The sequence below is a fragment of the Prunus dulcis genome, chromosome 3 (genome assembly GCF_902201215.1).
Source record: "Prunus dulcis chromosome 3, ALMONDv2, whole genome shotgun sequence".
Classification (NCBI taxonomy): domain Eukaryota; kingdom Viridiplantae; phylum Streptophyta; class Magnoliopsida; order Rosales; family Rosaceae; genus Prunus; species Prunus dulcis.
This window is the reverse complement of record NC_047652.1, coordinates 16,008,781-16,019,828: the sequence shown is the minus strand read 5'-3', so window position 1 is coordinate 16,019,828 and position 11,048 is coordinate 16,008,781. Positions and strand designations below refer to the sequence as shown.

The window sequence follows — 11,048 nt, the reverse complement described above, 5'->3', positions numbered from 1 at the left end:
AGTTACTCCCCCACTCCATCCACATTCCTCTTTTTACTCTTCACTCCACTCCACCCACATTTTTTTTAATGTTTTCTTTTCAATTTTTTAAATTGTTTTCTTTCTAAATATCTATATATTTACCTGATGTAAAAAAGAAATGATATTTGCATATGTAAAAAATTTTAATATAAATAAAAAAGAGAAAAATAAAAAGGCCAATTGGCAGGCTAGTTATGAGAATGCAAATATTAATAATAATAAAAGTTTAGTTAGTTTTTTTATTTATAAAAAGAACCTTTCTTAATACTAGCCTCTCTACACGCGCTTTCGCGCCTGCAAGAGGCTTTTTTTTAAAAAAATTAAATTTATTTTAGAATTAAAAAAGATAATGGATAGTTGTGTTCCATAAAAATAGGATCCATTATCTGAATTTTCTTTTTTTTTTTTTTAATTTTTTTAATACAAAAATTTTTGAATTTACCATATTATCCTCATTTAATTAATAATTTCAATTTGTAATGTTTGCATTAACCAAGGGCATTTTCTGGTATTTTGAATGTTTCACCATTCTCTGCCTTTTGCTTTATATATATAGATTTACTAGCCCCCTTTTTAAATATGTATGTTTTAATTTATATATATATATTAGTAATTCAATTTAAATTAATAAAGAGAAAATGAGTGTAGTTGTATCTCATAAAAATAGGAACTATGCTCTCATTTTGTTTTTGTTTTTCAAAATTTTTTAATATAAAACTATTGTTATTTACTATATTACCCATGTAATGAAAATGTTCATTTGTTAACATTTTCTTTAACCAAGGGCATTTTTTGGTATTTTAAATGTTTTACCATTCTTACTACCTTTAAATATATAGATAATAAGTCCCTTTTCATTGAGGGATACCCTTTGGGCCCCACTATGAATTTAATTTCAACAATCCAAACCGTCCATTTTTCAATTCTTTACTCATAGACCATCCTTGCAAAAAATTAGGCAAATCGGAAACCATTAAGACATCTAGTTGTGTGAACACGGTGTTTAACAAAATGTATGAACAAGGTGCTTCAAAAAAACAGTAAAATAACCATTTAATTGAGTGGTTCATGAATTCCGATTCAAGTGATTTTTTGCAAAAATTATATTTGAATTAATACCTAAAAAATAGATGGTTCATATTATTAAAATACAATGCAAGGTGGGTCTTATTAGAGCTCAAGATATGGACATAGATTTTTCCTAAAAAAAGGGAATTATGATATAATGAAGTGTTTTGACAAATAATTAAATAGTGAAGTTGCAAAATAGAAATAGTTACAATGAAGCCCAAAAAGCCCAAAAAGAAGAACACAAGCCTATGATTGTCAATGAAGAAGTGGGGTTGCCCACCTTCGATCATTTCAACTTTTGCAGGACGTCTTCTTCTTGTATATCTGTATCATAACTTCTCCAGATTAAAAAAGCCTAATTTCGAGATGGAGATTGTTGGGGCTGGCTGGGAAATACTTTAAATTTCTCTCAGTACATATTCCGAGCACAATCTGAAAGGTAAAGCTCGAATCTTTCCCTGCTTTCTCGGTTCTGCTATATTCTCTTATTGTTTATCACTTTGCCCCTAATATCAAGCAATCGTATTTCACCATATGCACTATTTCCCTTTCATATTGATGATGCTTTGTGCATCTTGTTGTATCTGTTACTGTTACCAAATATGAGAAGGGAAAAAAGAGAGCCTAATTTAGAGGACCCAGAAAGGAGTTGAAAAGGAAAAATGTTGGGTATGAAGTTTTTTGGCTGTGCATTGTCTGCGCATAGAAATTTTAGCACCAAAATCACTGGCAAACACTCGAAATGGGCTCAAGGTAAATACAAGAGCGGATACAAAACTAGAGAGGGAGAGGCCAAAAACACTAAAACCAGAGAGAGAGGTCAATGGACTGACCAACAAAAACAAGTCATGTCAGCCATTTCTGAGGGAAAATCTGTGTTCATTACCGGTTCTGCGGGGACCGGGAAGACAATCTTGGTTAAGCATATTATCAAACAATTGAAGAAACGTCACGGACCTTCAAAGGTTTTTGTCACTGCACCTACTGGTGTTGCGGCTTGCGCAATTAGTGGGCAGACCCTTCACTCTTTTGCTGGTATTGGATGTGCCATGGCTGATAGGGACACTTTGCTACATAGGATTTCTAAAAATGATAAGGCTTATAAGAGGTGGCGGAAAGCCAAGGCGTTGGTTTTAGATGAAAGTAGCATGGTTGATGCAGAGTTGTTTGAGAGTCTTGACTTCATTGCCAGAGCCATTAAGCAAGTCGATGAAGTTTGGGGTGGGATTCAACTTGTTGTGAGTGGGGATTTCTTTCAGTTACCGCCCGTTAAACCTCAACAGAATTCAGGGGGTAAGGAATTTGCATTTGAAGCTGAGTGTTGGGATTCTAGCTTTGACATACAAGTTAACCTTACCAAGGTTTTTCGGCAATCTGACCCTCAACTGATCAAGTTGCTTCAGGGTATAAGAAGAGGGGAGAGTGATCCTGAAGACTTAAAGTTACTAGAACAGTCTTGCTCAAAAGCCGAGCCAGATCCTACTGTGGTACAACTCTATCCAAGGAATGAAGATGTAAATAGAGTGAATTCAAGTAGATTGGCAAGCTTGGGCAATGAACTTGTTGTTTATACAGCTGTTGATAGCGGGGAGGATTCTTTGAAGAGACAGCTTGAACAGGGGATAGCGCCTAAAGAAATTGCCCTGTGCGAAGATGCTAGGGTGATGCTGGTAAAAAATTTGAATACTTGGCGTGGCCTGGTGAATGGTGCCACTGGAACTGTTACAGGATTTTATGAGTCACAGGATGTGGGTGTGACAAGAATATGTGATGATGGGTTGCTACCGGTTGTTAGATTTGATTCGGGGTTAGAAATGACGATTGAACCAAATACATGGACTGCAAATGAGGGAGATTCAGTCGCAAAAAGAGAGCAGCTACCTCTCATACTGGCATGGGCTTCAAGCATTCACAAGTGTCAGGGCATGACTCTTGACCGCCTTCACACCGATCTCTCCAGAGCTTTCGAAAATGGAATGGTTTATGTAGCTCTTTCCCGAGTGAGAAGCTTGGAAGGCCTGTATTTATCTGGTTTCGACCCTTCGAAGATTAAGGTGCACCCTAAGGTTGCGCAGTTTTATAACAAATTTACTAGTGAACAAGATAAGGAGGGTGAGGATGATAATGTCAGCCAGAACAAAAATGGCAGCAATGATAACAGCAGCCAGGAAATTAATGGCAGAAAATAAATGCGGGCTTACTTCAAATGAACAATGGAGGAACAAATACCAATTTTCTCTTTCTGAATTGTGATGCCCATCAGTCCAAGAAAAAGACTGAAAGATGCTAGAGTAAAAATTAGTACTTGTTCATAGAATAAGCCTGAGAGGTGCCCTCAACATAGCATCTGATCAGGTTTTTGGCAAATATAATCTTGTCAACATTGTTAATGGTTATCAGTTGTTTTTGAGATTATTTTTGTTTTTGTGTGTGTTTACTCAGAGAGATGAAGTCTTGTTGCACATATGGCTTAACATTTGCATTTACCTTATCTTTTCTGCCATAAGCGATTCTTTTTTGTCTTTTTGGTGGATGATTTATTTATGAATGTATGTTTCACATATTTGAGGGGATTAGAGCTTGTGAAATTTTACCCACATGGCGTTTAGGTCCTTTCGTAATTGAGAAATGTACTGCAACAACTTGATCTTGATAAAACGATTCAGTAATTTGGGTTAGCTTGCAAATGTTAAAGCTGCAAGCCCCCTTCCAAATTGTCTCTGGATTTAAAGACCAAACAACACCACCCAATAAGCCATAAAGCTGGGGACCATTCCTAAGAACAACCAAAGTGTAGTTTTGTTATGATTAGGCTTATTATCACAAAACGTCCCTAAAGTTTACGAAACTATCAGATTGCATCCTTAATGTTTTTTTGTATCACTTATGGTCCTCAAGGTTAGTATGTGCAATCACAAATGGTCCCTGACGTTAGGGTCTGTCAAAAACTCTATTAGTTTGCTATCGTGGCATACATATATATCACAAAACATCCCTGAGGTTTACACACTTATCACAAATGGTCCTTACGAATTTTTTTTTTTTAAAATTTAAAATTCATAAAGTTTTGGTTTTCTTTTTAAAATTATTTATAAATGAAAAAACAATTTATAGAAAGATTTTAATCTTGAGGACCATTTATGAATCCTAAACCTTTAGTTTTTTTTTTTCATTTTTAAATTTTATGAATTTTAAATTATTTTTTAAAAACTTCATTAGTTTGTTGATGTGGCATATATATGAAGCCCACATCTACAATAATATAGTGTCACATGTATTTAAAATTTAATATATATTTTAAAATAATTATAATTCATAAAATTTTAAAAAGAAAACAAAAATTTTATGAATTTTAAATTTAAAAAATTTAAAATTTTCATAAGGACCATTTGTGATAGGTGTGTGAACCTCAAGGATGTTTTGTGATATACATATATGCCACGTCAGCAAACTAACGGAGTTTTTGACGGAACCTAACGGCAGGGACCATTTGTGATCATGTATGCTAACTTTGAGGACCACGAATGACAAAAAAAAACATTAAGGATGCAATCTGATAGTTTCGCAAACCTTAGGGACGTTTTGTGATAATAAGCCTTATGATTATTATTGTTTAAAAAAAGAAGAAATAAATGCTCCAGTCGGAAGAAACTCTACAAATTCTTCATGTGAGAATAGCATTACCCATTGTATTACACAGCATCTGTTGGCCCAACTAAGAGGCAAACTTGGCATGCTGGCAAAAAGGTATAACTATCTCAGAAACTGTGCTAGAAAAAGCTTCCTCAGTTGGAGGAGAAAAAGAGCTTTTAGTCCTGCATGACATGAGGCAATAGTTACTCATCTCACTGTAGACTGGGTAGATGAACGGCTGCTTGGGCATGTACGATCCTTCTTCAACATGGCCTCGAGATTCTGGAGACATTTAAGTGGCATAACCTGTATAAAATACAAGAAATTGCAGAGGTGAATTTACAATAACAGCCAAATTTCCAGCAGATGTATGAAAGGAAATCAAGTATCCCAGAAAATGCATTTCCAAGTGTCAAAACCAGGTAATTTGGGCAGAGAGAGAATGCACCTTCCAGCGTCTTTTTCTAGCAAACTGGGTATTAATGTCATCCAACCTCTTAATTATTTGCCTGAATGTTGGTCTCTTGATCGGATCCTGACTCCAACATTCCTCAATTAACCTGTACACAAACTTCAAGTAAGCTTTCTTAACAAGGAGCTCCCCCTGTCAAAGAGAATATACCCCAGTATATAAAAGATCTTGAGCAATCGGAACAAGGGATTTTCCTCTCAAATTGGAGTTTCACAATATAATCATTTTTATATAAAATAAAAATCAAATAGAAAGCTTTGTTTCCCCCATCTTCAAAGCTTTTAGGTTCCAACAATTAGGGAGCCAAACTTGTATATAATCATGAGGTGTAGATAGCAACAGTTTGGAAGACTGGTCAAAAACTCATTTTTAGTACCACAAAATATATCAATATAATTACCAACAAACAAGTGGGTAGGCATAAAGAAAATGACACATCACATATACATGCAAACAACTTACTCCTTCAATCCAAGTGCATAATACTTTGGTGGAGCTCTAAATGGTGGGCGCTCATTTGCAACATATGCCTTAGGAACTTCCTTTTCTGGCTTTGTAGAAAATGGTAGACAACCTTCAATCATCTGGAAAGAAAAAAGGGTAAATATTATCTTCAATCATTGAAAATGTAACTTTTGCTTAGACCATCAAGAGCACAAACACCTGATAATTGGAAAACATTAATGAACAGAAATTAATTGAGCATATAAACATAGAACAAATGACAACAAACTTGGTCAGACAATAACTAAAGAAACAAAAAGGGTTCTATCTGGATGTGTGTGTGTGTGTGTGTGTGAGAGAGAGAGAGAGAGAGAGAGAGAGAGAGAGAGTACCTCTTGCAAGATCAAAGCAAATGAAAAAACATCCACTTTTGTATCATATTCTTCATTTCTGTAAACCTCAGGAGCCACATATCTCCCTGTTCATTGGAGATTTCATTATATCAGCAACAATAGGCCTACATGCTGATAGGAAGTACTAGATATATTCAAAATTGGAATGATTACATGTTTACATAAGCCTAAGCCTTATCCTGTTATGTCTAACATTTAGGAGACAAAGAATTGCTAAGATTCTAGAGCTCTAACTAAATTACAAGAGAGGCCGTGTGGGATTCTAATAGGGTTAGCAACCCATGCAATAAAATGAGGGTGTATTCCCCCTCTCAGTTAAAATTAGCAAAATTGTCATCCAAACAAGCTGGGTTTTATTTCTTAATAAAGACTAGAATTGATTGGATGACTCTACAATTTTACACACAGAATAGCTTTGATCAAATAAATGGAAGATAATAATGTTCAGAAAAGGAGCAACATACAAGAAGTGTCTTGACTAGTCACAGGTCTGTCCTCTTTAACTGTATTTGCAACTTTCAGTAGCTTGCTCAACCCAAAGTCTGCAACTTTCAGATGCCCAGAATCATCCCGCAATATGTTTCTGTTATCTTACTCACGAACAATTAAAAAACTATCAACGGCTTCAACCATTTATTTATCGATAGTGCACGATTCATGCCAGCATATAACTATGATACTTCACATGCTCAGCTAAGATGAAAAAAATCCACACTGCTTCAAACAATTTATTAAACTAAGAGGAGTGAAAAAAAAGAATGCAAGTTATCAATTTGTGCCCAAACTGAGCCCACTCAATTTTGTTCCGTTTAGGCTTCAACTTAAGTTTTCAACCCATTTATATTACTTGGTCACATTCCACTGTCCTTCCTGCGCTCAATGGCTCATTTTATAAGTTTCCTGCTGATGACTCAGATAATATATAAGTAAAACTATGCTGGTTTACATCTGTTTTGCCACTAGAAAAAATAAAAGCAATAGTGCACGAGAGAGAGAGAGAGAGAGAGAGAGAGAGCATACGAGGGCTCAAGATCTCGATGAATTATTGCTTCAGGTTTATGCTCATGAAGATAATTCATCCCCCTGCAATATCAGTATAGTGCTCATTAAGCTAAGAGAACACAAGAAATTGCCTAGCTATAATAGGTAGCAATCATCCACCTTCCACCACCACGAATGCCAAAACCACAAACTCAATCAAAGAATACTGTTTGCATTTGATCCACACAAAACCATGGCCCCAGTAGATAAAAGGTAGATACCAAAAACCATGGCCCCAGTAGATAAAAGGTAGATACCAAAACTAACCAACTTGGCCTTCAAGTCCATTCAATGATTCAAGCAGTGACAACAAAACACCTATCCAACCAAGCATACATAGCTTCACTGTAACACTCCAATATGATCCAAAAACTGCAATATAACAGAGGAAACAAGTAATTGGCTGACTGCTCTTCGTTGGATTTTCTATTATATAGTTAGTTTCATTTTCATTATCTTCACCCCATATTTGAATTCCCACCCCAGAAATTTTCTAACCCTACAGGGAATTACAGTTCTCACTTTTAACAGGATGTCTCCATAGGGAATGTAATTCTCATGGAGGCAATGCAGACCAAGCAGCTGACCTCATGATTTTAACTGCTGGTAAGTTCCAAAACCAAAAACCTCCCCAATGACCATCCTTGTATCAAATTAAGGAAATCCACGAATGTGGTATGCTATGATTCAAGTCAATCAAGTACTACGAATATTAAAAGAAATGACACTCGCTATAAATTATTTAAGGAATTAAAAGAATTACACCTCAAATTCCACACACAAAATAATAGAACTCCAACTTGATAATATAGTATGGAAACATCAGATTCCAAGTCAAGATCAGGCACATGTAATGACCATTCACATTTCCACAAAAACTTGCAAACAAATTCAGTGTACAAGCCACTTGACTGACCTAGCAATATCAAGTGAAAACTTTACTGCTGTTGTAGGCTTTAATGCACCTTTCCTTTTAAGATATGCATGAAAATCTCCCTGCAAAAGTAAAAATAAAGGCTCAACAAAAGCTTTGAATGTAATGATATTCTGATGAAAAAGACAATAAAAAATATATTAAATCTTTACAATTGTGTATGATGCCAAACAACCACACAATACATTGGCCTCATTTTGTTTGTACTACTACTAACCGTTTATGCCTTTAGTTTGTAATCTCAATGCAATGCAAGTGTTTTCTGAATTAAGTCAAAATCAAATACTCAGACACAAGATGATGAAACATGTAAGACGTAGGAATGAATGATGTTTTTCAGGGAAGATATTAAGCTAAATTCTTCTCATGTTTCAGTTAGACCTTGGGTAGATATTCTGTGACAATCATCATTGGACTGCTTTGTGTTACAGCACCCAAAAATTGGACAACATTTGGATGTCGTATCTTCTGAAGTAAAGCAAGCTCATCCCTGAATGCATTTCTGAAATTCCATTCAGCAATTAAAACTCCAGTAAAAAATAAAGATTCAAGACTTTTTAAGTCTTATCAAAATTACACTAGAAAGTACAACAGTAATAATATACAGACAAAAACTTATGCCTAAAGTAAGACAAACCCACACTTTATCTTCATCAGAGAATACTTTCTCCCCGAGCGTTTTAACTGCAACTTGAATTCCACGCCAAGATGCAATGCGATAGGTTCCCTATCATATATTTCAATGGAAAAACACAGAATAAACAGCTGAATAACGCAATCAAGATCAATATCATCATTAAATCCATCATACCGAGTACCTTAATCAATAGTAATCCGTACTCAACTGAATCTTTTATCTTAAGCTCATTGAACAGACGCCCACATAAAACTAGTCACATAGACGTATGAAGTTTCACTAGTCTACATTTTCACTTCCTTCATTTCTATGTGGAAATGTGGAAATTTTAGTTAAACCCAGCCAGAGGTATATAGCTTCTCATAAGCCCAGCAGAAATATCATGCTCAGTAACTAGATGCATGCACCAAGACAAAAGAGCCATTATGGTCGCATAGATTTGACGTGGAGCTGGTTTTCTTGCACCCAGAAACCCAAACTTCTGAGTTTCAACTTCAATCCCTTTTCATATTTTGCCATTTATAATTGCTTTATTAGCTGCTTAGTTGCTTATTATATCAGTTAGAAAGGAGGAGCCTTTGCCTTGTGTCACCGTGTACTTGAATCAGACCTCTTAAAACAAAATAAAAACCATTGCCTACCCCATAGTATAGGACCTTTCCCCATGATATGACTCATGAGACGTACCTTAGTTATATCAACACTGTTGGAGAAATCAAGCTCAGTAGGATCAATCTCATATTCTGGGACTTCACGTGCGTTTTGGACATGCATGGGAGCCATCTAAAATTTGGAAGAACCAAACTACTCAATTTGTGGAACTTTGCATACCCAAATACAAGTAGATGATATAAAATCCACTAAATACCGGAGGTTTAGCGCCATGCTCCTCTAAAAGTTTGATCACATCATCGTTCTTGTAATACATTGCATCTGCAAGAGGCTGTTGAACAAATAAATCACTCACTGAGTCCTTGGCACTAAGCAAAGCAATTGCTAGCAACCTATACACACATACAAACAAACCCAAAGTGACAAAATTGGCAGTGAAATGTCTTACAGTGCTGCCCCAGCGGTCTTGTGGGTCGACCTCGGCGCCTCTGTTGAGCAACAACTGAACGACGTCGGTTCGGCCCTGGCAGGCGGCGATGTGGAGAGCGGTGCGGTCATCAATGTCTCTGAAATTGACATTGGTTCCGGAGTCCAAGAGCTCTTCAATGGCGTCCAAGTCGCCCTCGTTGGCCATGTACATCAGCCTCACCGGCGGATCAACCGGCTCCAGCGTCACCGAGTCCTCCCGGTCCGGTGCGAGCGACGACTGCTTCAGCAGAGTGAACCGGGTCCCTGCTGCTGCTGCTTGTTGTGGAGGTTGTAGAGGTTGTGGCATGGCTTCCATTCCATGTATGGAACGGAGAAGAAGAAGGATTTGGGATTTGGGTTTTGGGTGCAGAATGAGAAAACAAACAAATTTAGAGGAGAGATGAACTGGGAGGATAAGAATAAAGTTGTAGGCTTTTTTAGCAAAAACAGTTCTGAGCACGATTGTGAAAGAAAGGGACTTGGTCACTTCAGCTACTCTGTCCTGTGGTGGGATGTGGAATTTTCTTTTTCCTATTTTTCTTTTCTTTTCTTTCTCTTTCTTGATTAAAATTAAAAATGATGAAAAAACAAAAAATATATTCTCACTGTCTAGTGGTCGTCGTCAATAACAATAAAACAGTTGCAAGAGTTGGCGGCACGCCGCCATCACACCAACCCCATCTTCTTCCACCCAACCCCATCTTCTTCCACCCCATATTTTCTTTACAGAAAATCAAGAAAATAATTAAACATGGGAAAATTCCCATTGAACATTTGAACATTAGGGGGTCAAGAGTAGTGGCAGAGACAGACAATTTTCATAGAGGAGCACCTCATATAAATATATTTATCTTCATAGTGACATTGGAATTAATTTTTTATTCAATTCAAAATTCCTAAATTTGATAACTATACTCTATTATTTTATATATCACATTAACTATATACTCATTATTATTAGTGAAAAAAGACGAAAAGATATTTAGAATGGGTAGTAATAATAGTGGAAAAGAGAGAGAAGAAAAACATAAAAACAAAAAAGGGCAATCTGAAATTTAATTTAAGATTTGTAATGCTTGACATTACCTTAACTCCCTCTGCCCCTGGTCAAGAGCCCCCACACAAAAACTAAGCACAATCAGATATAAGCCTACCCCTCAACGGGGTATAGCTCAGTAAATAAAAGCATTGATTTGCAGACTAATGGTTTAAAGTTCAAATCCTATAACACCTTGATAGTATATGTGAGAAAACCTCATTCTTCATTGTAGTTTAAACTATCACTTGTATTTTTTTAAATAA

General features: G+C 36.1%; 2 protein-coding genes across 7 annotated transcripts; one reads left to right on the top strand and one right to left on the bottom strand.

Annotated features, from left to right (window-relative positions):
• Nucleotides 1–1,399: 1,399 nt before the first annotated feature.
• On the top strand, nucleotides 1,400–3,614 carry LOC117620532 (ATP-dependent DNA helicase PIF1-like). The gene has a single exon (XM_034350615.1). The coding sequence runs from the start codon at nucleotides 1,755–1,757 to the stop codon at nucleotides 3,279–3,281; it is 1,527 nt and encodes a 508-aa protein (XP_034206506.1). The 5' UTR covers nucleotides 1,400–1,754; the 3' UTR covers nucleotides 3,282–3,614.
• Nucleotides 3,615–4,699: 1,085 nt separating this feature from the next.
• LOC117623081 (integrin-linked protein kinase 1) lies at nucleotides 4,700–10,233 on the bottom strand. 6 transcript variants are annotated; one of them, XM_034353932.1, is made up of 12 exons: nucleotides 9,727–10,233; nucleotides 9,535–9,609; nucleotides 9,354–9,449; nucleotides 8,671–8,756; nucleotides 8,411–8,531; nucleotides 8,012–8,091; nucleotides 7,075–7,137; nucleotides 6,519–6,637; nucleotides 6,034–6,119; nucleotides 5,660–5,781; nucleotides 5,174–5,285; nucleotides 4,700–5,031 (listed from the first exon to the last, which is right to left on the bottom strand). In XM_034353932.1, exons 1-12 carry the CDS (start codon nucleotides 10,060–10,062, stop codon nucleotides 4,933–4,935), a joined length of 1,395 nt encoding a protein of 464 aa, XP_034209823.1. In that variant the 5' UTR covers nucleotides 10,063–10,233; the 3' UTR covers nucleotides 4,700–4,932. The 6 variants fall into 6 exon arrangements, 5 of the variants coding, with proteins under 5 accessions (XP_034209823.1, XP_034209825.1, XP_034209824.1 ...); XM_034353934.1 differs by having other exon boundaries at nucleotides 5,220–5,285; nucleotides 9,727–10,213; XR_004585076.1 differs by having other exon boundaries at nucleotides 4,974–5,031; nucleotides 5,220–5,329; nucleotides 9,727–10,213.
• Nucleotides 10,234–11,048: the final 815 nt, after the last annotated feature.

Coding starts and splice junctions, on each gene's coding strand:
- LOC117620532 (XM_034350615.1), top strand. CDS start 1,755: ATGTTGGGTATGAAGTTTTTTGGCTGTGCATTGTCTGCGCATAGAAAT.
- LOC117623081 (XM_034353932.1), bottom strand. CDS start 10,062: ATGGAAGCCATGCCACAACCTCTACAACCTCCACAACAAGCAGCAGCA. Junction 9,610..9,726: donor AAGACCGCTGGGGCAGCACT/GTAAGACATTTC, acceptor TTTGTTCAACAG/CCTCTTGCAGATGCAATGTA. Junction 5,782..6,033: donor TTGCTTTGATCTTGCAAGAG/GTACTCTCTCTC, acceptor TTTTCTTTCCAG/ATGATTGAAGGTTGTCTACC.